Source organism: Tursiops truncatus, chromosome 2, assembly GCF_011762595.2.
Source record: "Tursiops truncatus isolate mTurTru1 chromosome 2, mTurTru1.mat.Y, whole genome shotgun sequence".
NCBI lineage: Eukaryota > Metazoa > Chordata > Mammalia > Artiodactyla > Delphinidae > Tursiops > Tursiops truncatus.
The window spans coordinates 45,535,170-45,561,504 of NC_047035.1; the positions used below are offsets into that span (position 1 = coordinate 45,535,170).

Below are 26,335 nucleotides of genomic sequence, written 5' to 3' on the forward strand. Positions count from 1 at the left end.
TGTGAATATATTCGTAGTGTGGGCTTCTCAGATATTTCATCCAGGTACCAAAAACAGGGTTTTGGCAATTAATTATGGAACCACTGTAAGGAATAATTATGAAGTCTGGTATTGACAAAGATATAAGAACAGTGAGGTGTCCTTTTTTAAAAAATTACTCATCGTAAACACCTACTTTGTAGATGGGTTAATGATTGAATGTGAAAAATAAACTCAAATATTAAAAGACAATATGGGAGAGTATTTATATAATCTGGGGGTGAGCAGACCTTTATAAGCCATAAAGGAAAACATTTGACACACTACATAAAAGTTTAAAAGTTCTATATGTTAAAGACTGTAGCAAAATGAATATAAACTGGGAAAAAATGAGTACAACATATGAAAATAAGGAGTTTGATTGATTATACTTTTATTCACTGTTGGTGGGAGTGTATATTGACACATTTGTTTGGGGGACAATTTGGTGGTGGCTTGTTGGTGTTTTTAATGCACATGTGGTATATCGGCAATTTTCCTCCTAAGAAAATATACATGAATGTAGAGATTTATGGATAAAGAGGCTGATTGTCTGCATCATTGGTAGTAAAGTTAATATATAATCTAAATACTCATCAAACAGAATGAGATGATTATGATGCTGTGTAGCTGTTGAGAAGAATGTGGTCAGTCTACACGCACTTGTATGGAATGATGTCCAAGGTATATTTTTTAATGAAACAATCAAACAAAAAGCAGGCTAGGGTAAAGTATGATTCCATTTGTGTATGTGTTTTAAATATATATCTTAAAAAATACATATCAAACTTTAATTGAGATCAACCCTGAAGAGTGGGAAGGAGTCAGGTTAACAATCTCTTTCTTCTCTTTTGTGTTGCTTAATTTTTTTCATAATAATAATAAGCGTCCTTCATAAATTTTAAATGATACTTAAAGAGATGTGATATAGGTGAATTCTGCTTATGCTCTGAATGTTATATAAACAAGTTGTATGCAAAAAGGTTATAAAAGGCTGTTTATAAAGAATCTCATCCCAGTTTTTCTAAGTTCTAAGTTTTCTCGTTTTTCTATCAAATATTTAAATATTGATTCTTAAAGACTAATACCTTTTAAAAGTAAAGACATCTCATTTCCAGTTTATTCCTGAATCCATCAGTTCCCGTGCATGTGTTCTCAGATGTTTCTCTCACCCCACTGGAGAGGGGAGAGTTTTACCCACTGAACATTCCTGTAATCTACTCTGTATCTTGTACCATCAGACTACTTAGACAAGTGTGAAACATTATAGGCATTTGACTGATGTTGTACGCTTTCAATTATCCCCGTTTATGGAAGCATTATGGAATAGATAAATAATACTTTTTTAAAACTAGTGGGGCAGATTTTTACTTATCCTTTATTCTCTTTGGGGAAGCTGTACCTAAATCCTGGTAATATAAAATTGCAGTTTCATATAACTTTTTGAGGCTTTTCAAGAAATCTTACATGAGTTATAAACTTAAAAAAAAAACTTCTGCTTTACTGCAGTTTTTATTATTTTGCGAGTAATATTTGCTTATTGTGAGATAATACAGTTGGTGGTCTCCTCAGTAACCAGCACTGAGAATTTAGAGCAGCACATCCATAGAACTCTCTGATGATGCAAATGTTCTCTGTCTACACTGCCCGATATGGTAGCCATTAGTCACTTGTGGTGTTGACATGTACCACCTGACGTGGGTAGTGAGCGTAGGAACTGGATTTTTTTTAAATTTCATATAATCTAATTGACTTGCAGGTAACCACATGGGACCTGTAGCTATATATTGGGCAGGGCAGGTTAAGAGAATATCCTTCAACACTTTTCTCTGTGCTTATTAATACATAAAAGAACTGTGTGAATTTCTCTTTCTCTCTTAATTTCCTAGCAGCTTCTGCACTGAACCAGAGTAACATTTTTTTTCTTTTTTGTAATCCACTAGTTACAAGCTATAAGAAATATAATTATACTGATCTTTTATTCATTACATTTTCTAAGATACACCTCAAAATAAGTAGTGTCCCCAGTAGATAATCATATTAGTCATTAGAGACCAACATTTGTGATATTTATTTCATACCTTTTTTAAGAGATGGAAAATAATGTCCTGCAAGATGAGGATTGAACAGCTGAAACAAACTATATGTAAAGGAAATGAAGAAATGAAGAAAAGTAAGTAATTTTCCACCTCTCTCCAGCCCTAATAAAGGATGGACTCATGTGGAACTTCATGCGATTAATAAACAAACTAGAGAGACAGAGGAAGGGAGACAGACAAGGGGTGGGGGGAGGCAAGAGCAGCATGGAAGAGTTTACTGCTTGCCTTTCTCTTTGTAAAACATCTGTATAAGGAATTTATATATATATATTTTTTTCATATATATGTATATAAAACATATCTGTGTGTATATATATACATACCCATATGTCCATATATACATATACACATGCACGCAAATGTAATGACCTTTAAACTGCTACATTTCTCAACTTAAAAAGTTAAGTAATGTATGTGTCCCGTTTCCCTTAGCTGACAGGAAGCTCAGAGTCAGTCTTGGTAATCAGGTATAATAATTGTTAGTTCACACCAGAAGCACAGAATATAAGACTCAGTGAGTCTTATACATATTTTAATCTGTATTAATCTTGCATTACATCTGTGTATTTCATACTTTATCAAAGGTGGTTGTCAAGTTTTAAGAGTCCTCTTAGAAGTCCTATGTCCTTAGAAACAGTCCATGGTGGAACTTCCCTGGTGGTCTAGTGGTTAAGACACCATGCTTCCAATGCAGGGGGCATGGTTTCAATCCCAGGTCAGGGAACTAAGATCCCACATGCCACGCAGCCAAAAAATAAATAAATAAAAATAAAAGAAAAAGAAAGAAATTGTCCATGTATTTCTGAAGATAAGTGTTTCAAGTTTAGAATGGGTCGTCATCATACCTTGTAAATCTGTTTCTTGTCTACTCATTGCTTTCAGAAGCAAGTATTTTATAGTGGTAGGTAATGGTGTAAAAGCTGTCTTTGAAAATGTTTGTCCTAATAAAGTGCTTGCATAGAGAAGCATGGTAGCTGGGTGAAGAGCTGCTCAGAGCTGCAGCCAGCCACTCTTCCACCGAGTTTGGCCTGCACTCTCCAAAGGCTCTGGGTCAATAGCAGTGTAGGGACTCATTACTTACCATGGGTTCACCCTCTTTCCCCTCCTCCCTGGATGTTCGCAGTAGGAGTTTGCCACCAGGCATCTGTGAACCTCCAGAAATTGCTGAATTGACTGAGCTTGGTGTATTTCTCTGATGAGCAAGTTTAAAACTTTGGTCAGCTCTTTTTAATAGGCTCCTAGCCCCAAAATACAAAAGCAACAACCATGGAAAATAAAAGATATGGTTCTAAATTAGTGGACTCTATAACTGTGATTTCCATCCCTAGCAAAACATTGGAGTCACCTGATAACCTTTTTTTAAGATCTAGAGAGAGAATCCTGGGACCTGCTTTGGACTTAGGAAATTAAAACCTCATGCATGGGGACCAGGGTCAATGGTTCTTAAACTGTCTCTAGTAAAAGACCACTTTATTCTCTTTCATTTCCAATGTGTCATAAACCGATACCAATACTTTTCTAAAATACAGTAAAATTAGTTACTAGAAAAATGATTGCACACTTGGATGTCATGGCAATGTCACATAGCCATATCAAAGAAAATAGTTTCTAAACTTAGTCTATATTTCTGTACTCCTCTTGTCTGGTAAAAGTTTGCAGATGGGCCAGATCCATAGTTCATACTTTGAGTAGTAGCACTACTCTGAGGACCTGCCAGGCTCAGGAACCACTGTTCTTTAGGACATAAATACAGGCTGGTTGCCACCCACTAGACCAGACTCACAAAATTTTACAAACAAGTTAAGGGAGTTAATGGATTCCAGAAGCTATGGGCTGTGGGCTCAATCCATTGACTTGAGCTATGGGCTCAAGTCAATGGATTAGATTAAGCGCTTGCTACTCAATAAATAGTCTGGTTTTTTCTTTTTAAACAGAATCTTGTTGAAATATCAATTATAAACTATAGAGCCTGATGAATATTTTCTCCAGAATCTTTTAAGATGTCATGATACAGAATAATACAGTATAGATAGGGAAGTTGGATTGTATTTGAAATTTCAGAGTTGAGTTGATCTGTTACTTGTCCAAAAAAGGAAGAGTGGATTACAGACGGTATCCAAATGTTTTTTGTTTTTGTTTTATTTATTTATTTATTTTTGTTGCGTTGGGTCTTTGTTGCTGTGCGCGGGCTTTCTCTAGTTGTGGTGAGCGGGGGCTACTCTTCGTTGTGTTGCGCGGGCTTCTCATTGCAGTGACTTCTCTTGTTGCAGAGCACAGGCTGTAGGCGTGTGGGCTTCAGTAATTGTGGCAGGTGGGCTCAGTAGTTGTGGCACGCAGGCTCTAGAGCGCAGGCTCAGTAGTTGTGGCGCATGGGCTTAGTTGCTCCGCGGCATGTGGGATCTTCCTGGACCAGGGATCGAACCCGTGTCCCCTGCATTGGCAGGCAGATTCTTAACCACTGTGCCACCAGGGAAGTCCCCAGTATCCAAATGTTTTAATGTTCAGGGGGAGATAGCATGGAGAGAAGAGTAAATTAAATTGAGTCTGCACTAGTGCAAGTTGGGTGACTGTGATGATTTCCTGCCACCTACAAGGGGTCCTGATATGAAATTGGAAAATGTCCTTTAAAAATCTGACCACCATATGGCTTAGGCCATGGCTAGACAGATGCATTTGAGCACTTGTAGAGAGCTCAGTAGAGATCATGAAAATGAATGAACTTGCTGGAAAGTGTGTGATAGAACCAGAGACTTAACCTTAAGGACATTCATATTGGTCAGGAATGGTGAAGAGACGCATCTGAGGAGGAAAGAAAACATAAGAAACTTTCTGCCTGCAATGAAATAACCTAGGTTCGTTGGTCCTCAGTTGAAGAGGGTGGTTTCGGTCCACACACATTTATCAACTGCTTCTCATATCCCAGTCAGGAGACAACAGGCTTCAGTTGGACCTGGTGTAAGCAGCTACGAGCCATGTGCTCTAGGTGAGGTACACACACATTACCATAGAGCTCCTGGGAGCAAGAGGTCTAGGGAGTGTTTATGGAGGGAGCCTTGAAGAATGAGTACAATCTGGACATTAGGAGAATAGGAGAAAATAGTGTTCCTAGAGAGATGTTGATTTGAACAACAGAATAGAGATAAATATTTAAGGAATGACTTGTCTGACATCCATCCATCCATCTGTGCGCTTACTTAGTGTGTTCATTTGAAGTATCTGGTAATTGAATGAGACTGGAATGGAGGGTGTGGAGAAGGGAACTGTGGGGTGTGTACCAGTTTGGTGGTGGCTGGGAGGCTGAGAAGTTTGGTCTGTGTTTGATCGGCAGAGGAGAATCGCTGAGCACTGGCTGTACTTTATGAAGACTGAGCCAGTGAAAGAGGGGGTGGAGGTGTGGAGTGGAACCAACTAGAGACAGGCAGAGTTTGGGTGAGAGTTAACCAGGATTGTGACAGTGGAAATGAAAAGAAAGACCTAGATGGAAGGAACTGTAGGACAGCTCATGGAATGGACCATCAAGAGATTGATTTAGGGGGGCTTCCCTGGTGGTGCAGTGGTTAAGAATCCACCTGCCAATGCAGGGGACACGGGTTTGAGCCCTGGTCTGGGAAGATCCCACATGCCTCAGAGCAACTAAGCCCGAGCGCCACAACTACTGAGCCTGCGCTCTAGAGCCCACGAGCCACAACTACTGAAGCCCGCGTGCCTAGAGCCCATGCTCCGCAACAAGAGAAGCCACCGCAATGAGAAGCCTGAGCACCGCAACGAAGAGTAGCCCCCGCTCACCGCAACTAGAGAAAGCCTGCATGCAGCAACGAGGACCCAATGCAGCCAAAAATAATAAATAAATAAATTTAAAAGAAGAGAGAGGTTGATTTAGGACAGGTCAGAAATAATTGTGAAGTAGGGAGCCTAGCTTAAAATGTGTCAAGAGGAAAGATAATGAGCTTGGTTTTAAACTTATTTGAGCCTCTTAAGTTGTTCCTGGGTGTCTGAGATTTTACAGCCAGTTGTTGCTACACTAGAGAAGTTTAGCTACAACCTGATCTGTTTGATAATACATCTTGGGATCTAGAACCTGTAGGACCTTCATAAAAAGAACATACGTTGGGAAGGACGAGTGTCTGTCTGTTTTATCGTTGTATGGCCAGGCTCTGGTTACCCTTCCAGTGGTTAAAATGCTGGTGTATGGGAGGTGCTCGCACCCTGCTGGGGGCGCTGCACTCCACTGTGACTTTTCAGGGCGTTGGTCTGTTTCTTTGCTGCATGGCCACCTGCCATGAGATTATCCCTGGGCTCTCTGAATGTAGCCCAAGGGACACTTAATAGTTTTCTAAGGAAAATCAGATAGCCAGTGAATTTTTCAAACTTAGATTTAGATCTCTTTTCTGCCCAACATGGCTGCTCTTCAGTGCTTACTGTAAGAAAGTCAAGTACTTCCTGTGCTAAACTTAAACTTGATAGTCTTGAGTGATGCTCACTGATGTTGATTACAAATGGAGACCCAGAGTCATTTTAGTGGTGGTCCCCTTTGCTCTGTGTGTAATACCTACTTGAACTAAACTCCCGGTCTCCATACTTAGTGAATGTCATGTAGTTAATTTTATTGAGGTTTTGCTTTCAGTTTAGACTGCAGGAAGACACTTAATGCTTTGGGGGTGGCGGGGGGCGGTGGTAGTGTGCAGTACCCAGGAACTATTTGTACAGCTCATTGTTGGATGTGATTTATTTATTTTAGATTCTGAAGGTCTCCTCAAAACCAAGGAAAAGAATCAGAAACTTTACACTCGAGCACAACGGCATCAGGAGAAAAAGGAGAAGATTCAGAGGCATAATCGCAAACTTGGCGACCTGGTAGAAAAAAAAAACACTGATTTAAGAAGTCATTACGAGCGTCTGGCAAATCTTCGGCGGTCTCACATATTAGAGCTCACCTCTGTCATTTTTCCAATCGAGGAAGTAAAGACGGGTGTGAGGTACAGTGAGTGAGTCTTTTGACTCTAGGAAAATACAAGTTCCAAAGATCAAGTATCTTTCAAGTATGTCAGCACATTTATTGGGCCTCATTCTGGGTTTTCCTGGTAATGAAACTTAAGTCTTACCTGCTTCAGCAAACAGTAAACACTGCAGGAAGTTGGGGAGGTGGCCAGGGTGAAGGATGGTGGCCCTCGGAGAAGTGAGGCCCAGGTTTGTATACTTGTAGAGCTTCCAGATGAGGGCCAGGCTCACATCCCTGATCAGGAACCATCTCGTGGCTGCAGGGCCACTTGAGCTGTTTATTAGTCAGATGCTGTGAGGCAGGTTTTTGAGCCTTGAAGTCTTAGTTCCTTGTCTGTTAGATGGGGATAATAAATGCCTCCTTCACAGAGAAACCATGAGCTAAGATGGAAGAAAACACCTCGGGCTCTCTTACTTGGTGGGCAGGACATGCTGACTCCGCCTTTTCCTGGTAACCAGCATGTCAGGCACTGGTCGTCTCACTGGCTGTAGTGCAGAGACACCCTGATGAGTCCGTGGGGTGGACAGGATGGTGGTTCCCACCTGGCTGTTCATCAGAGTCACTCAGGAACTTTAGGAAAAGACAGGCTCCAGAGGACACAGCTCCAGCCTCCTAGTTCATCTCATAATACTTTATTTTTTAAACTTCCCCAGATGATGCGGGTGATCATCTAGGTTCTGAAACTTCCACTGAAGAGTTTCGATTGCTTTCTGACTAACCATCGGGCTGTTCCAGCTGAGGATTTCCCTGTCTCTTCTGGTTACCCTTACTTTCCGGCAGCTTTCCTTGGAATTGGACAGTCAGTGGACTGTTGCTACTTAGGACTTAGTGTTTGCTGCCTCCGCTTCAGTCTTTCCTTTCGTCTGTTGCCAGAGTTGGCTTCCTAAAAGCCTAAAGGTCTGATCGTTGCTCCTAGCTTGACGACCTGCTCTCTGACTCTTACCAAGTAATTTGTCATTAGTAATAGTTAGCAAATATAAAAATAAAAAGGCAGGTGCAAAATAGAGAAGAATTCACAGCTCAGAAATAGACCCCAAGGTGGCATTTTGAATCAGTGGGAAAAGTTGGATTATCCAAAAATTGGTGTAAAGACAGCTGGCCAGGGCTTTGAGGGGGAAAAAGCTGACAGACAGAAACACTCTGTCAAATTAAATTCTGATGGGCCCAGATAGCAATGTTAGAACACATTATAGTAAACAAAGACTAGGATACTGTTCCAGATTTTAGGAGACTAAGGAGACTGACAACTGAATATAAAGTCGCAGGAGAGAAATTGTGGAGAAAATCTTCCTCTTCCATGCCTGTGCTGTTTAAATCTTGTATGTTAGTCTATATTACTATATATCATGAATTTTTTTAAGCTGATAGTTTTGAAGTTATCCCTATCATAAGATTTCTTGTTCATTCACATTTCTTCTCAACCTGCCTTGAGTGGAAGGAGGGAGTAGAGGTACAGCTTAGAACTGGCCACAGTGCCCTCCCCCAGTCCTGTCCGGGCAGCCAGTGGGAGTGCACTTACGTGCACCTGGTGGTAGAGGAAGAAGGATTGAGGGCCACTGGCCAAGAGGATGGATTCTAAACTTAGCGCAGCACAGAAGGCCCTTCCCAGCCTGTGCATTTCATCCCTCCTCTTCCAACACCACCTCCTGGCACTTCCTTCATGCCTCCTACAGGCAACCACGCTGATCCCTGTGCTCCCCAAACACGCCACGTTCTTCCCCCTGCCTGCACGGTACCTGCCGAGCCTTCTCATTCACCTTCCATGCTCCAGGCCAGCAGTGCTCAAAGTGTGGTCTGTGGACCTCTCTGGGTCCCTGAGGCCCTTTCACGGGGTCTGTGCAGTCAAAAACTATTTTCATACTACTACTAACACTTTGTTTTCCCTTTTCACTCTGTTGATGTTTGCACTGGTGGCTCAAAAGCCGTGGTGGGTAAAACCTCTGTCTTGACAGTTATCAAGGCAGTGACGCCATAGTGTAGTAATCGTTGTTGTGTTCCAGTGTCCTTGCGGTGTACAAAACCAGCCAGTTTCACATCAAGAACACTATTGATGAAGCAGCAGAAATTACTCATTCTATTTAAATTATGTCTCGATCCCTGCGTGCACATGTGATTGTGCCATGCAGCGAGGTAGGAAGTCTGCAGAAAGCACATTTGCTGCATGCTGAAAGCCGTGGTGGCTCAAGGGAGAGCCCTTGAGTGAGTTGTAAGCAAAACTAGTTGGTTTTTCCATGGAACACTGTATCTACTTGAAAGCACAACGGAAAGACGTGGGTATTAAAGAGATTTTTTCAAAAGTCATGATCAGTGCTGCAGTGTGCCGTGAACTCAGCTGGTAAACAAATAATGTCACCCTTTGCTAATTTTCTTGTTTTGAAAAATACAGATTTTTTTCATAAAAACATGCTATGTTACATGTAATGGGTTTCTTATTTTTGAATCAGTTAATAATTTAAAATTTCCTCATTTCTAATACAGTAAATATTAATAGATCTAACCCACATAAAGAAAACTCTTTGAGATCCTCAGAATGTTTTAAGCATGTTAGGGAGGTCTTGAGACCAAATAGTTTGAGAACCTACCACTCGGAGCCCTAGCTCATGGTGCCATCTTCCTCACATGCTGTGGGCTTCTGTGCCACAGCTGGTTTGACCTTCACCTCTGATGCAATTGCTTACCTCTGTATATTCCAGTTAAATTCCTGTCCTCAACAGATACTCAACTTCTAATAAAATTTATGACTTGTACCTGGAAAAAAAAAATTCCTGTCCTCACGTGCATCTTCCCAGTGTTCTGCGTATCTGCCAGGTAATTGCATGCTCTGCAAAACCCAGCCCCTTGACATCCATGTGCATCTTCGGTTTTTAGAGATCCCACAGACGTGTCTTCAGAGAGTGACAGTGCCATGACCTCCAGCACCGTGAGCAAGCTTGCCGAAGCCCGGAGGACAACTTACCTCTCAGGGAGATGGGTCTGTGACGATCACAACGGGGACACCAGCATTAGCATTACAGGGCCTTGGATTAGCCTTCCCAACAATGGGGACTACTCTGCCTACTACAGTTGGGTGGAAGAGAAGAAAACCACGCAGGGACCTGGTGAGAAGCAAGATAGTCTTTGAAAACTTTTATAAATATATTTTTTTAATAGAGGTAAAATTTATATAACAAAATGAACAGTTTTAGAGGAAGCAATTCAGTGGCATTTAGTGCATTCACAGTGTTGTGCAACCATCACCTCTGTCTAGATCCAAAGCATTTTTTCACTCCAAACAAAAACTCTGGGGCTTGAAGCAGTCACTCGCATTCCCACCTCTTCCCAGCCCTTGGGAACCACTGTTGTGCTTTGTGTCTCTATAGGTGTCCCTTCTGGATATTTCATATAAATGGGATCATACATTATGTGGCCTTTTGTGTCTGGCTTTCTTTCATTTAGCATAATGTTTTCAAGGTTCATCCACATTGTAGCGTGTATCATATCAGCATTTCATTCTTTCTATGACTGAATAATACTCCATTGCATGAATATGCCACATTTTATCTATCAGTGGATGGACTGAAAACATGTATTTTTTTTAGACATTTCACCTTTTTGGGGTCAATATTGTTTTATTTATATAAAAAGATCTATTTAAAGAAGTGTATTTAGCCTGTTGGGTCCCATTTTTATAAGTTTCGAACTTTGTAAAGAACTTTTTTTTATCAGTCCTAAATGGAGATTGAAATACCCCAGTAGAAAAACCCTTTACAACTTCAGTAGCTTCTCTTTGGTGGAGAAAGATTATTCATGTAGTCATCCAGCAAGTATTTAGTGAGTATGTGCTTTCTGTCATGCACAGTGCAGGTGCTACAAAGGTGATGTCACCAAGACAAGTGTAGCCCTTTGCCTTTCTGTGGAGAGGAAGGGAAGCAAGTAATGATCAAAGGCATCATACACTGAGTATGGGCTATGGACGACAGAACCAGCACCTTCAGGGATGGGGCTACAGAGGAAGGAACTATTTCTCCATAGGGTAGTCAGGGGAGGCCTCTCTGAGGAGGTGACATTTAAGTTGGGCATTAATTGTTTGGATAAATAATACATTATCAGGTCCAAGCAGCTCAGACATCAGTTTCGTTTGTGCTGGCTCCATTTAGGCCCATTTGCTTAGCTTACATTCCACTCAACAAAAATCATAAACAATGAAATACTAATGTCTGGCCATGGACCTTTTATTACTAAAGAGCAAAGCATAGCCATCAATAATGTATTGACAAAACCACAAATCACAAAATCCAGGTTCATTAATATTTTTGTTGAAATTAAAGCTGTGTATGGCTCTTGTTTTTTGTTTTTTACATCTTTATTGGAGTATAATTGGTTTACAATGGTGTGTTAGTTTCTGCTTTATAACAAAGTGATTCAGTTATACATATACATATGTTCCCATATCTCTTCCCTCTTGCGTCTCCCTCCCTCCCACCCTCCCTATCCCACCCCTCTAGGTGGTCACAAAGCACCGAGCTGATCTCCCTGTGCTATGCGGCTGCTTCCCACTAGCTATCTACCTTACGTTTGGTAGTGTATATATGTCCATGCCACTCTCTCGCTTTGTCACAGCTTACCCTTCCCCCTCCCCATATCCTCAAGTCCATTTTCTAGTAGGTCTGTGTCTTTATTCCTGTCTTACCCCTAGGTCCTTCATGACATTTTTTTTCTTAAATTCCATATATATGTGTTAGCATAAGGTATTTGTCTCTCTCTTTCTGACTTACTTCACTCTGTATGACAGACTCTAGGTCTATCCACCTCATTACACATAGCTCAATTTCGTTTCTTTTTATGGCTGAGTAATATTCCATTCTGTATATGTGCCACATCTTCTTTATCCATTCATCTGATGATGGACACTTAGGTTGTTTCCATCTCCGGGCTATTGTAAATAGAGCTGCAGTGAACATTTTGGTACATGACTCTTTTTGAATTATGGTTTTCTCAGGGTATATGCCCAGTAGTGGGATTGCTGGGTCATATGATAGTTCTATTTGTAGTTTTTGAAGGAACCTCCATACTGTTCTCCATAGTGGCTGTACCAATTCACATTCCCACCAGCAGTGCAAGAGTGTTCCATTTTCTCCACACCCACTCCAGCATTTATTGTTTCTAGATTTTTAGATGATGGCCATTCTGACTGGTGTGAGGTGATATCTCATTGTAGTTTTGATTTGCGTTTCTCTAATGATTAGTGATGTTGAGCATCCTTTCATATGTTTGTTGGCAATCTGTATATCTTCTTTGGAGAAATGTCTATTTAAGTCTTCTGCCCATTTTTGGATCGGGTTGTTTGTTTGTTATTGAGCTGCTTATAAATTTTGGAGATTACTCCTTTGTCAGTTGCTTCATTTGCAAATATTTTCTCCCATTCTGAGGGTTGTCTTTTGGTCTTCTTTATGGTTTCCTTTGCTGCGCAAAAGCTTTTAAGTTTCATTAGGTCCCATTTGTTTATTTTTATTTCCATTTCTCTAGGAGGTGGGTCAAAAAGGATCTGGCTGTGATTTATGTCATAGAGTGTTCTGCCTATGCTTTCCTCTAAGAGTTTGATAGTTTCTGGCCTTACATTTAGGTCTTTAATCCATTTTGACCTTATTTTTGTGTATGGTGTTAGGGAGTGATCTAATCTCATACTTTTACATGTACCTGTCCAGTTTTCCCAGCACCACTTATTGAAGAGGCTGTCCTTTCTCCACTGTACATTCCTGCCTCCTTTATCAAAGATAAGGTGACCATGTGCACGTGGGTTTATCTCTGGGCTTTCTATTCCTGTTCCATTGATCTATCTTTCTGTTTTTGTGCCAGTACCATACTGTATTGATTAGGCTTTTGTTTTTATACTTTAGATATGGAGCATAATAACCCTGCTTACACGATTAGCGCTGCGTTGTGCTATGCGACTCAGCTGGTCAACATTTTGTCTCATATACTCGACGTAAATCTTCCCAAAAAGCTGTGCAACAGGCAAGTAATTGAAGACGGTGATGTCATCTTTATCATGGCTCTCTTATGTTCCTATTGTGTTCTTTATTCTAATTAAAACAAAAACAAGAATTTAAGTATTATCAAGAGAGAAAAGGTCTGACCATGAAATATTGAGATTGATTTCATAAGCCAGTGTGCAAATTTGTGTCATTATCTTACAATTAAACATGACGTCTTTGAAAAGACCATGGAATTCTCCCATGTGAAAAGATAATTTAAGGGAAAACCAGGATATTCAGAGGGCATGCTTATGTGTAAGAACTGGATAAATTGTAACACTTCGATTTTTTTTTTTAATGAAAAACACGTGGTTTAAAGTTTTTTTAAATTGTAAAGGTTTATAGTCCACCCAGTTCCTACGAAGACCTTCCTGTCTCCCTCCAGTTATCCTTGCATTTCAAGTAAATATTAATATGTGTTATTACCACTACCACCACCCCCCTTTAAACACAAAAGGTATCATGCTAAACTAAGGTGTTTTGCACCTTGCTTTTTAAATTTGTTATTTATTTACGAAGATTTGTTGAGCACCTGCTATGTGCTAGGCACTGTTCTAGGCACTGAGGGGGTACAGTGGTGATGAAAACGTAACCTCTGCCCTTCTGACACTTAACTTTAACGGAGAGACACGTGATAAACGAACAGTACGTCAGGTGGTGATGAGTGCTCGGGCGACCATTAGAGCAGGTGAAAGAGCGGGCCTGTGAGGGCAAGGAAGGGTTTACCACGTCTGACTGGGTAGGTGTGGAATCACATGTCAACCTGGGGGAGGCTGGGAGCAGGCCACAGGGATCCCTGGGCAAGGAGAAGGGCAGGTGCAGAGCCCGGGGTGAGAGAACGAGGCAGCAGGGACAGGAGGCTGTAGATTCTGTGGCGCCTTATAGGGCCATCGTTGGCTTTCAGCTGTCACTCTGCCTAACGTGGAGAGTAGCAAAGTTTTCGTTTGTACAGATGTACCAAGATCATACTGGTCTGCTCTGTCCCCAATTTATACTTCAAGGAATAATCTGTACATTCGTTGCTTTATTAGTGTGCAAGCATTTGTGTAGAGTGAGTTTTCAGAAGTAGGATTGCTTGGTCAAAAGATATGTGCGTTTGTAATTTTATGGATGTGGTGAAATTGCTATGAGAGCGGTAGTTCATCCTTAGAAGAGTTTCTGTTAAGTGCAATTTATTAAGAGCAAAGGACATGGGGTATGTTTTGTACTGAACTGTAGTGTAAAGCATACTCTTCAAAATGAACATTTTAACATAGAATTTCTTCAAAAATCACAACTTTACAAATCGTACATTATCTTACAGTGAATTTTGTGGAGAAAACCTCAGCAAACAGAAATTTACTCGAGCAGTGAAGAAACTAAATACAAATATTCTTTACCTGTGCTTTTCTCAGGTATGGAAAATAATGCTGTGAGCTAATTTTTAATTTGTTACATGGTTGAAAATATTAATCAGTTTTTTTCTTTTTCTAGCATGTAAATTTAGATCAATTACAACCACTGCATACTCTCAGGAATCTAATGTACTTGGTCAGTCCGAACGCTGAACACCTAGGCAGGTAAGAAGGGTGTTTGTTACTTTTCTCTAAGTGGTGGTGTTATGACGACTTTTAAGTAGAGTTGCTGTATGTGTGGGCATAGAACAGGGGCCTGATCCCAAGCCCCAAACTCTCCAGAAGGGACAAAGATAACACAGTCCTGTATGGAAGGAAACAAAGTCATATTTGATCCCTTATGGTCCTTACGTAATCATTTCTCAGAGGAAATTAGTATCAAACATTTTTAACACCTAAAACAGAATAGAAGAACCCTTATATTCCTGGAGTAGGGACTTCTCGTGCTGTCCCTGAAGACCAAAATCTGTTACTTTGAATCCACATCTGATTCTTCCTTAGCTCTGCCTAGTGTCTCTCCTGATTCTTGTGCATTTCCTTTTGTGCCTGTTCATTCCTTCCCATCATAACAATTCTTCACAATTTTCTTTTTGTCACTGAGTCCATCTGGCCACCATTTGTTGGAGACAAAGGGTATGAGAAGTTTATGAGATGAACTAGTTTGAAATCCATTATCTTAAAAACAGGAGTAAGTAACAAAAAAGACCAACCAGGACTGGTCTATGGGATCTTTTTAGTCTCTCGGCCCTTAAAAGCATGACAAGATGAGGCTTATCTTTGGGACCAAACAAGACCCATTCTCTGGGTGCTTATCTCTTTCCCTTGCTCTGAGCAGTCTCTCTATACATTTCTGCAGATACGACTTGGTTAATGTATTTGAACTTTTGAAAGAGAAGAAAGAAAAACAAAAGGTGGGGAAGTTCTTTGGGGACTCCCTTCCCCATCATTCATTTTCTTTGACACTGGAACCGTGGCTCAAGGGGAGACCCCCTCCATGTTGCAGTGAATTTATCCTTGGTAATCTGCCCTTAATCTTGGTAATCTGCCCTTAACCTTGTTTTGTGTTTCTTCTCTTCCTCAACACCCCCCCATTTAAAACCATAGTTAACTTTTCTGGGACACAGACCCCTCTGGGAAAAGCTGTGAAATCTCTCCAGGAAACTGCACATACACCTAGAATTTCGTGCCATTTTAGAGGGAGTTCATTCTCCTCACCCCAAATCCCATTCATTAGTTTATAAGCCTCAGAAACCTGTTAGAAATCCATCCCGTTTTTAGTGGTTGATTCCTGTGAGTTTGCTTGCCATCCTCTCTATACATTATTTGTAAAGCATTCCACGTTAGGAAATTTATCCTTAATAATAACAGCTAATATTTATTGAGCCAATATTTATTGACACTGTGCCAGCTGCTTTACCTGCATAAGATCAACCTGACAGATGGGAGAAAAGCAATGAATAAAATTCAGTTCCCATTAATAATTAAAGGAAAACAATTAGCAAATTAAAAATAGGTTATTAATAAAGGATACTTACTACAAACCTACAGCAAAAACTACTATACTTAATGACATGTTACTTACATTGATATTTACAGTCAGGAAAAACCAAGAATGCCTACTATCACTGCTGTGTTAACATTGCTGTGGAGGCCTAGCCAAGGCAAAAGATTTTTACAAAGAAGTAAGGTGTGTTTATATTGGAAAGAAGGTGAGATTGGTAGATGGTGTGATTATTGAACTGGTTATCCAAGAGAACTAAGAAACTCTTAGAAATGATAGTTCAGTATGGTGCCTAGATACAAGCTCAACGTACAGAGAGACCAATTGCTTTCTTATATGCCAACAACTAGTTAGAAAATGTAATGGAAAAAAGGTCCCTTTTATTGTAGCAACAAAAAATATAAATTATATAAGAATAATCCTTACAAAATATTTGTAAACCTTTATAAAGAAAATATGAAACTTTAAAAAAAAATTATTCAACATGTATTTCCTGAATGTCTGTTAGGCACTGTATGAGGTATGGCACTGAATGAAAGTAAGCCCGATGCCGCGAAGACCCTTAGGATTTTCTAGGATGGGAAGCCTCAGTGTGGTAAAAATGCCACTTCTGCCCAAAAGGAAACCTGATCAGAATTTCAACAGATATTTCATGGAACTTTGTTAAGCTGATTCCAGAGTTCAACTAGAAGCACAGTCTGAAAGGAAATTTTGAAAAAGAATAATAAGGGATGGGCTTGGCCCCTTTTAAAACATAGTATAAAGGTAATTAAAACCTTTATTATCTGCTGTTAGCATGCAAATAGGTGGAGCAGTTAGAGGAAGAAAATAAAGAGGCCAAAAACAGGCCCTTATGTATGTAGGAATATAATAGATGATAGGGTGGCATGTTGAATCGGATAATAGCAGCTCAGTGGTGGTGGGCCAGTTGGGTATTTATGTGGGGAAAAGTTGGAATCATACTGCATTCCATATGTAAAAATAAATTCCAGATGATATGAAAGACCTTATTACTTTATTTTTTAATAAAACCTGTAAAATAACTAGGAGGAAAGACGATTTTTATAATCACAGGGTGGGGAGGGAATTCCCAAGCAAGCTACAAAACCCAAAAACCAGAAAGGAAAGGAGTTACACATTTTACTGTGTCAAAACAAAATGTCTCTGGTAAAAGATACCATAAACAAAAGACAAGCAACAGGTATGTTTTGCAACCTTTATAATAGACAATGGATTAAAGTCTAGGCTACTTAAAATCTTTCAAATCCAGCCGCTCCGCAGCCCAGCCGCTCCGCAGCATGTGGGATCCTCCCGGACCGGGGCACGAACCCATGTCCCCTGCATCGGCAGGCGGACTCTCAACCACTGCGCCACCAGGGAAGCCCTTAACACATCATTTTTATCCAAAGTTTATAGTTTACAGTAGGGTTCACTCTTGAGGTTGTATATTCTATCATATAATATTTTTGAAATATTTTGCAAAAGAGACTTCCTAAAAGCCAAAAGAACATTTTGTTGCCTTAATCGATGAGAATAACCCCCTACAGCATCATGAAAAAATGAGTACTCTTGGCTTCAGGGTCCTGAATAAAAAGATATCAATTATTCAGCTAAACTGAAAACTGAAGGAATGATTTGAAAATCTTTATTCCCAAAGCCATTAAGTGAAAAGACTTAATTCTTTTGCTAGTTAATTTTGTGTGGGGTGTGTGTGTGGCTTGGGGTATGCTGGGCAGATAATAGATCTCTAAGCTAGAAGTGACAGGACAGAGGCTGAGTGGAGAAACGTCTTCTGCTCTCACAGGCCCTCACAAATGTAGGTTACTCGTTGGAACTAAAATTGTTCAGACTGGCCACTTTGGGAATCATTTACTAGTTTTTTCTTTTCTTTCTTTTTTTTTTAACGTCTTTATTGGAGTACAATTGTTTGACAATGGTGTGGTAGTTTCTGCTTTATAACAAAGTGAATCAGCTATACATATATATATATATATATATATATATATATATATATATATATATATATCCCCATATCCCCTCCCTCTTGTGCTTCCCTCCCTCCCTCCCTATAGTTTTTTCATTAGGGCACCTTCTCCAGGCCAGCTGGACTCTGCCCTATGCAGTTCCAAGCAGAGAACTGGAGTCCCCGTGGCTTCTGGCAGGGAGCTCTGCCTGGAGGGAGTGTCATTTCCCCCCGTGTATCACTCCTGCCTGTTTCCTGGGAAAACCCTTAAAGAGAGGGCCTGGAGGTGATGGCAGTCCCATGCCGAGAAGGATCCCAAGAGGAGATCTGGCAGCATTAAATAGGAACAGAAAACAGGCTGTGCTTCTTGGGCTGGCAGCAAGGAAGTGACTGCAGTGGAGAGCTGACCTGGGTCTATGAGGGAGCCTGGGGGTTTGGGAGATGAAACCTGGCAGTAGATGCTGAGGTCCCCTGGACAGTGAAGCTGAACAGAACAGAATCCAAGAGCTTTGTGTTCAGGAAAAGAGGGAGCCCAGCTAAGGCACTTACATTGTGACCGTGTTTTGGTAGGCAGCTGCCATGAGGAGAGGGGTGGAGGCAGCTCTCAGCAAGCTGAGGGGGTGGAGGGAGGCTGACCGGAGGAGGTGGGACCCCGGCGAGGAGGAGGAGGGGGTGCAGTGAGGGCCTGAGCTGGGGGGACACAGGGTGGAAAGGGGGCTTATTTGGTCATAGCGGGCGGGAGCGTGAGGGAGGAGGGGAAGAACCCCCGCTGGCTTGTGTTTTGAGACTGGTTGGCTCAGACATCTGAGAGGCCAACGGGGACTCCAGTGCCTGGAACAGAAATGCTGGCTATATGCTATTGCTGTGTTTTAGCTGGGAAGCAGGGTTTGTCTTGGAAGAATGAAGGTTGCTTGACACTGGGAAAAGTGAGTCAGAAGGTACAGGTCTGGTGAGGTGCACTGGAGGCCAGCGCTAGGCTTTTATCATCATAAAGGCTGCAGAGAAGTTTGGACCATAGACTAAAATGACAGGCTGTACAATTCTAAGTTATTTCTCATGTCTCTTGTTTTTGCTAATGTCTGTCATTTTCCCCAAAGTAACTGTCAGTGAAACTCTTAAGTGAACCAAGGCATCATGTCCTTATCTTGGGGACAACAGCGGGGAGGCTGCTGGAGTGATGTGGTCCCACCCTGTAGCTGGCTGCAGGGAACCCCCCTGGAGGGGCAGTAGGTGGGGTGACTGCCCACCCAAAGGAAATGCAGCCTGGCTCCCCTGAGGCAGGAGCTAGAAAGGGGGCACGGAAGAGCAGCAGGGGCTGTGTGGAGTTTGCTCAAAAGGGTTCCACAGTGGCACTGAGGGGTGGTCACAGGGGATGAGGCCTGACTTGGAGGTGATGATGTCATTAGGGACCTTTGGGAAATAAAAATAGTTTTCTCCTGAAATATAGTGCAGAAATATGCACTATTCCAGATGAATATGTTCTAAATAGTTGTCTCTCATTCAATGCTGTAAATGTGTCCCTAGAAAATTACGTAATGATACCTTAAAATGCGGGCACTAATCCAAGGAAGCTTTGCTAGCATGCATACAACCCTATCATTTAGCCCCTGTGAGCGTAAGAGTTTACTAACTGGGGGCTTCCATGAGGCAGAGAACACCTGTACAGTTTTACTGTTCACTGATGTGCCTGTGTGTGCAGGTGACTGTTTTTGTCCGAATTCTCCCATTGGCATGCATGGATACTGTGGGGGCTTGAAACAGGAAATCGTATGTTGGACCAGCATGCCTAGTCTCAGCGGATGGGTTTTTTCCATCCAGGGTCTTCCCAAGTAGGTTGAGTTGAGGGAAAGTGTGGTGTGGTGTTTTTTTCATTACTTGGATGGCCATTATTATTTAGGTAAAGAAAAGCTCCATTCTAGACCAGCCGTGGGTGTGGTGACGGCTCTGGGCCTGCCATGTCCCATCGGGTCTTATGTTGCAAGAGGGGTGCTTGTCTTAAAGGGGCCCTCCCTATCTGCGCACAGGTCGGGACCCTTTGAAGTGCGAGCAGATCTGGAGGAGTCCATGGAGTTTGTGGATCCCGGAGTTGCTGGAGAATCAGACGAGAGTGGAGACGAGCACGTAAGTGACGAGGAAACCGACCTGGGCACCGACTGGGAGAACCTGCCCAGCCCCCGGTTCTGTGACATTCCTTCCCAGCCCGTGGAAGTCTCCGAGAGCCAGAGCACCCAGGCGTCCCCGCCCATTGCGAGCAGCAGTGCCGGTGGGATGATCTCCTCTGCTGCGGCCTCCGTCACCTCCTGGTTTAAAGCTTACACTGGACACCGTTAACGAGCAGGAACTGAGACACACCAGATGGGCCTGGAGAAAGCTCTTCTTCCACGCCCTAGTAAACGTTATGTGTTTAGCTAAGATAGTGCCTGGAACAGAAAGAGGTTAAGCTGTTGGGTTTTTTTAAAACAGGGAGACGAGCATTTCTCTTTGTCGATTGGGCCGTGGTGGTGACTGACATGCTTATGATAATTAACAGAACAGAGGGGTCACAGGCCCTTCTCCCAGACCAGCGCCGGTGGAGGAAGGCCCTGTGTGCATGGCCAGTTCTTTTGAGGCAGAAACACACAGAACCCCTTCCAAGCACAGGCCATTGGTCCCACAGACGCAGCTGCCATGGCGATCCCTGTGATGCTAAGACTGTTCCTAAACACTTTGCTTCAGAGGTTGAATCACAAGGAAGTGATTCCTGAAGGTTAGGATTTGAAAGATAAAAACTGTTTACTATGAGTTTGTTTTTATGCCATTATTTTTTGTACAGAGAACAAGCAGGCAGTTTGAAACATTTGTTTTCTTTATAATTTGGTCACGCTTGGTTTTTAGGTCAAGGATTTTTGTCTTCTTTTCAAAGGGTAGGGGTTTCTTTTGGTGGGGGAGAGGTAGTTTAAAAAATGATTTCCCTTGTGCCGCTCTCTTGTGGCCTGTTGGACATTACTGTTTTCTTTCTCCCCACAGAGCAAAGAAACTAAGGTCTTTTTTTCTGTAGGACCCACATCCATGAAGGGAAGAAATCCTGGCTGCAGTAATGTCCTAGAGATTTAAAAACTATTTCCTTGGATTTTGAGGGGAATTAAGTTCATTCGTACCTAGATTATTGAATTCCTACCATCCACACTATGTGCATTTTGAAATTGAACTTATTTTCTGTGAGTGAAAAATAAGTGACTAAGGTTGTTCCCTTATGGAAGCTAAATTCCTGCCTGGGCGCAGGTTAAAAGCCACTGAAGTGGCCTATGGTCATTTTTCTGGTGTCTGGTTTCTTTCTAAGGGATTTAGTAAGTGGCAGGTTTTTCTACGGAAAACCACCCTGCTTGTTTATTTCCTAGAGGTCTTTGTTGCTCTAAAGACACTACCTTTGCTCTGAAATGCAGAGCACAGCATTACAGCTAATACCGCTCTTCTGTATCCTGGAAAAGCCCTGATGGAAAGAATTTTCCCTCACCAAGAGATCCTTTTCAGCTAATGTGTCTTGTCATTCTCTTAGTGACAATCTTGTAAGAAAACTGTAGAGAGGCATTATGTACAAATATGTAAGTAGATTTTTATTTTTAATAACTGCAAAAAGAAATCTATGTAACAACTACAAAGTGAAACCCCATGAAAAATTCCTAACAGGCATTATTACCATATCTTGTTAGTGTGATTAGCATGATAGTACCTCATAAATCACTTGGAGGTTTGCCCTGCCCTATAGCTTCTTTTCTCATAATTATTATAGTTGATACTTTGCCTCCAAATCCGAGGTGCTATATATAGCTCTTGCTGTTGGTATATTTAGTGTTTGGGTAGAGTTTGGGATAGAATTGCAGAAGGGTGTTTATTCCTATCCAGGAGTCCCAAGTTTCCTGACTGTAAATTTTCCACTTAGGGAGGAAGCAGGATTTTCTCCTTGTGGGTTCTTATACAGCCAGTATCTGTTTTAAGTGCTGGGCTTCATGATTGCTGGGTTGCATTGTCCCATCCAGGTCTGTAGTGTAGTTCATAGAGAGAGGCTGTGGTAGACTTTAACAAATACCAAATGAACTTAAAATCCCATAAGAGTTGTCTAGGCACTCAAACCCTCAGAAAGGAGAGCTTAGTCTTAAGAGTTGGAACACTGGGATTCGGGGCTTGGGTGCAGGGAATGACTTCAGCTGAAAGATGCACAACAGTCATGATTTGTCTCAAGTATTCCTCTGACGAAACCATGAGATCGCAAACCAGAGTAATTCAACAAAACTTACAAGGATATGGGAAATGTAGGGATTGGTGGGGTATGTTTTGTTGTTAATATCAACTGCAGGCACTTTACTTAGGGTTAAATGATCAAACCTTTAATGGTTTTGAACACCAACATACTGGCTTACACTGCTGGGATATTTTGGTTTTCATTATTTTGCACTGGATCCACCCTGTAAATATTCTTAAATATACATTTCAACCACTGTTTTTTCTACTGTCTTTGCTGCTCATTAAAATCTTTCATGTAGGTGCCAGAACCATATGTAAACAGCTTTTTAAAAAATTGAAGCTGGTATTTTTTTTTTTTAAACAACAAGCCATAGAACTTGGTCATGTTTTCCATCATAAGACGATTTGTTGAAACAAGATAATACTAAAAAGACTCACAGGCACCAGATAGGCTGCTTAAAATGGTCTGTTAAAGACTTTTTTTGTAATGGAGTATAACTAAGGAAAGTTTTGCACATCTGTAAGTTAAGGGGAAAAACAGTGTCAACATTGGGGAGTGGACAGGATTCATTTAAGGAGTCGTGTATTGATAATTTGGGGAAGAACATTTGGTGGCATGCTGTTAAAGAATCTCCTTGGGGCGTCATGTTGCAGGGATTTCCCCACTGCTCTGCGACTTCCAAACCAGTTTGAGTCATACAAATGTTTTCTAAACTATTATTGTATTATTGCAATAAATCTTTTAACAGTACTTTGCAAATATGTATGTCTTTTTCAAGCTCTGATTATTCATTTCTACTGAATACATTGAGGGTAGCAAGAATGAGATCTAACTCTGGAGTATTCTATACAAATTAGAGGATAATTTTTTTTTTTAAGAATTTTTTGCCAGGTAATGGAAAATACCTGTTAATACTTTTTTTAAATTACAGTAGTATTAACAATAATGGTCCATCTTAAGTAAGCTCGAAAATCGGTCGCTTACCAGTTACATCTTTCTCTAAAGATGCATTTTTCTCCTGTAGCCATCATTTGATGCAAGTCTCTGGCAGTGACTTCTGGTGTATTGCAACAGCCCCTTACGGAGGGAGGGAGGGAGAGATGGGGCCTTCTAGGTTGCCCATATGGAATTTACCTAGGCTTTCTTCAGGATGAGATAAAGGGCAGTGTTAGAGGGGATCTGTCAAGCTGAGAGAACAGAGTATTTTTGGAGAATCCCTCCCTTCTGTGTTTTGTTTTGTTTTAATAACTGTGTAGTCTCTCCCAGATGGATAATCTGTACCTTTCAGGTTAGATTATTATGGAGAGGGGCCACCTGCAAGGTGGATGAGGGATACCAAGAGTGATTACTGTGGAACAGCAAGACCAACTCAGAGAAGTACCAAGGAACTGTTGCCATGGTCATCGTACTCCTTTACCTGCAGGAGAAGGCCAGCCAGCAGCAGCAGAACAGGCAAGGAAATGAAAGGGTTCCTGAATAGGGCATGTGCTTCAGTGTTAGTCCTTCGACCTCCCTGGGTAACAGTTAAAAACACGCTCCCATCTATGTGTGTACCCATAGATTCCCAGCCCTCAAAAGTTACTTCATGATCGATGCAGGAATCAGGTTGGAGCAGATGGAAAGAACTAAGGATAACTTTGTCCTTAGTGGTCGGGAGGTGATTTGAAAATTGCTTCAACAAAATGTACCAGGAAATTTGAAACTGGCTTTTGGGCAAGTTATCTGAATCCCAGCTATGAAACACTCAGTGAGAGAAAGCCACCACTAGCACCCCATTCCAAGGATCTGGTGAGAAAATACCCTGGAAAAAGGGTTCACCATCTGCTTAAGAGTTTTACATAGGTGAAGTGGATTTCTTTTTTTTTTTAAGATTTATTTATTATTTATTTATTATCTTTGGCTGCGTGGGGTCTCAGTTGCCGTATGCGGGATCCTTCGTTGTGTTGCGCGGGCTTCTCTCTGGTTGTGGCGTGCAGGTTTTTTAATCTCTTCTCTAGTTGTGGCGCACAGGCTCCAGGGCGCCTGGGCTCTGTAGTTGGCAGCACGCGGGCTCCAGTTGAGGTGCGAGAGCTCAGTTGTGGCACGCAGCTTAGTTGCACCGCGGCATGTGGGATCTTAGTTCCCCAACCAGGGATCAAACCCCCATCCCCTGCGTTGTAAGGTGGATTCTTTACCACTGGACCACCAGGGAAGTCCCTTTTTAAAAACAAAACAAAATAAACAAAACAAAAAACCACCAGTGGGACAGTCTTTTCTAGAAGAAAAGGGATGGTAAAACAGCAAGAGCCACATCAGTGACTTCTTTGTTGTGCTTTTTCTGGGAAGGAGTGAGGGATAGTCTGGTGGGGAGAAAATCTGATGGAGAATTCAAATGGTCCCTTTAAAAAAGTGAGAAATAGGCAGGAGGAATCTGCCAGCACTAGGTAAGTGTTGAAAAGTGGGCTGGAGTCAGTGGAGTGGAAGCAGCTCAGCATCATGAAGGCATTAATAACCTCCAGGTGCATATCAGCTTGTTCATCATCTCCCCTTTTGGGCGTGGTTTTCTGGCATTTACTGTATGACTTCAGAAGACACCTGGATTTTGAAGAACGGGCTCTCCTACCCTCAGCAACTTATTTCCCTAAATTTAAAACATTATCAGGAAGACATTTCTAACTTACTAGCATAAGCAAGTAGGTGGCTCTAGATTTCGGTAAGAAAGTGGCAAGTGGTTTGGAAATAGTAGATGGCAGGGACACACCTCCCAATCCAAAGTTGATTAATGAATGATAGAAACGGGGCATATCTTCTGTGTCAGCAGCGTAATAGTTGCCTTCAAAGTAGTAAAGACCACGTCTAGCACCCACCCACAGGCTGGTGCCCCTATTTTCTGGCTCAGGGGCATTGGTACTGGCTTAAGTTGGGAGTTCTACTGCATTGATGGCCTTTGAGAAAAAGCCTGCTAAGAGCTGGAGAGCTCCCGCAGAGGTCTCTGATATACTACGCCCAAGATCTTTAGCACCTAATTTCTCTGGAGTTGCTACTGCTCACGGTGTGATCCTAGGACCTGCAGCATCACCTGGGAGCTTGTGAGAAATGAAGGTCTTGGGTGCCATCAGAATCAGAATCATTTCAATAATACGTATGTACATTAACATTTTAAAAGCACTGACCAGGACTTCCCTGGTGGTCCAGGGGTTAAGAATCCGCCTTCCAGTGCAGGGGACATGGGTTCAATCCCTGGTCAGGGAACTAAGATCCCACATGGCATGGGGCAACTAAGCCTGCGCACCACAACTACTGAGCCCACATGCCGCACCTACAGAGCCCACGTGGGCTGCAACTAAGACCCAACGCAGCCAAAATATAAGTAAATAAATATTTTGAAATAAATAAATGCCCTTTCTCTGGAGAGCTCTCTGGAGAACCTCTGCTTGCCATGTCTTAAAAAAAAATAAAAGCATTGACCTATAGCAGTGCTGTCCAATGTAATATTTAATGTAGCCCACACATCTGATTTTAAACTTTCTGGTAGTCTCATTAAAAAGGTAAAAAGAAATAGGTAAAATGTATTTTTATAATAGAATGTAACTCAAGATATACAAAAACATTATTTCATCTAATAAGTATGAAAAATATTAAGAGGGCAGAGGGGCTGCAGGAGGGTTCATTTGTATTCTTGCCCTGGGCCACAAAAATTGGGAAAGGCTTGCCCCTGTATCTACACACTTGTGATAAACCCTCTTTGAATTCACTCTTTTTGGGTGTGTCAGCAGTTTCCTGTTGAGAAGGTACACAATAAAGAGCCTCTGCAGAACACACACTGGAAGCCTGAAAGCGAGACTCCTGGCCTTGGAAAAGGATAAGATCATGCAGGAGGTCCCAGCTTAGATGCCAGGGCAGCCAAAGCACCATCTCTGCTTAGAAGAAGAATCAATCAGGGCTGGGGTGGAAGGAGGTTTGTGGCAGTCCACACACCCTGTAGCAGAATCATGCTTGGCTGCCCATACAGGAGGCTTGGTGAGGTAGAGCAGAGAAGGCCAACAGCTCAGTCCCAGAATACGGAAGCCGGGGGTGCCCAGGCTTGGCTCCATCCCTATCCTCCCACTGGACTGCAAACACTCAGTTATACAAACGGGCCATTTC

The 26,335-nt window shown here is 41.8% G+C and overlaps 2 protein-coding genes across 3 annotated transcripts in view; one reads left to right on the top strand and one right to left on the bottom strand.

The window, feature by feature from the left end:
- The window catches only part of ATG14 (autophagy related 14), a 37,876-nt gene extending 14,916 nt beyond the window's left edge, over positions 1–22,960 (top strand). Inside the window, exons 3-10 of one of the 2 annotated variants that reach the window (XM_019923760.3) lie at positions 623–702; positions 2,110–2,191; positions 6,856–7,093; positions 9,985–10,214; positions 12,993–13,110; positions 14,434–14,524; positions 14,604–14,689; positions 20,013–22,960. In XM_019923760.3, the coding sequence (XP_019779319.1) occupies positions 661–702; positions 2,110–2,191; positions 6,856–7,093; positions 9,985–10,214; positions 12,993–13,110; positions 14,434–14,524; positions 14,604–14,689; positions 20,013–20,319 (1,194 nt within the window). In that variant the 5' untranslated portion in view covers positions 623–660 and the 3' untranslated portion in view covers positions 20,320–22,960. The remainder of the gene's footprint in view (positions 1–622; positions 703–2,109; positions 2,192–6,855; positions 7,094–9,984; positions 10,215–12,992; positions 13,111–14,433; positions 14,525–14,603; positions 14,690–20,012) is intronic. The other variant, XM_004328634.4, reaches the window with a different exon arrangement.
- The window catches only part of FBXO34 (F-box protein 34), a 93,724-nt gene continuing 89,786 nt past the window's right edge, over positions 22,398–26,335 (bottom strand). Inside the window, exon 5 of the transcript XR_012329970.1 lies at positions 22,398–24,406. The gene's annotated coding sequence lies outside the window, so the exon portion shown is untranslated. The remainder of the gene's footprint in view (positions 24,407–26,335) is intronic.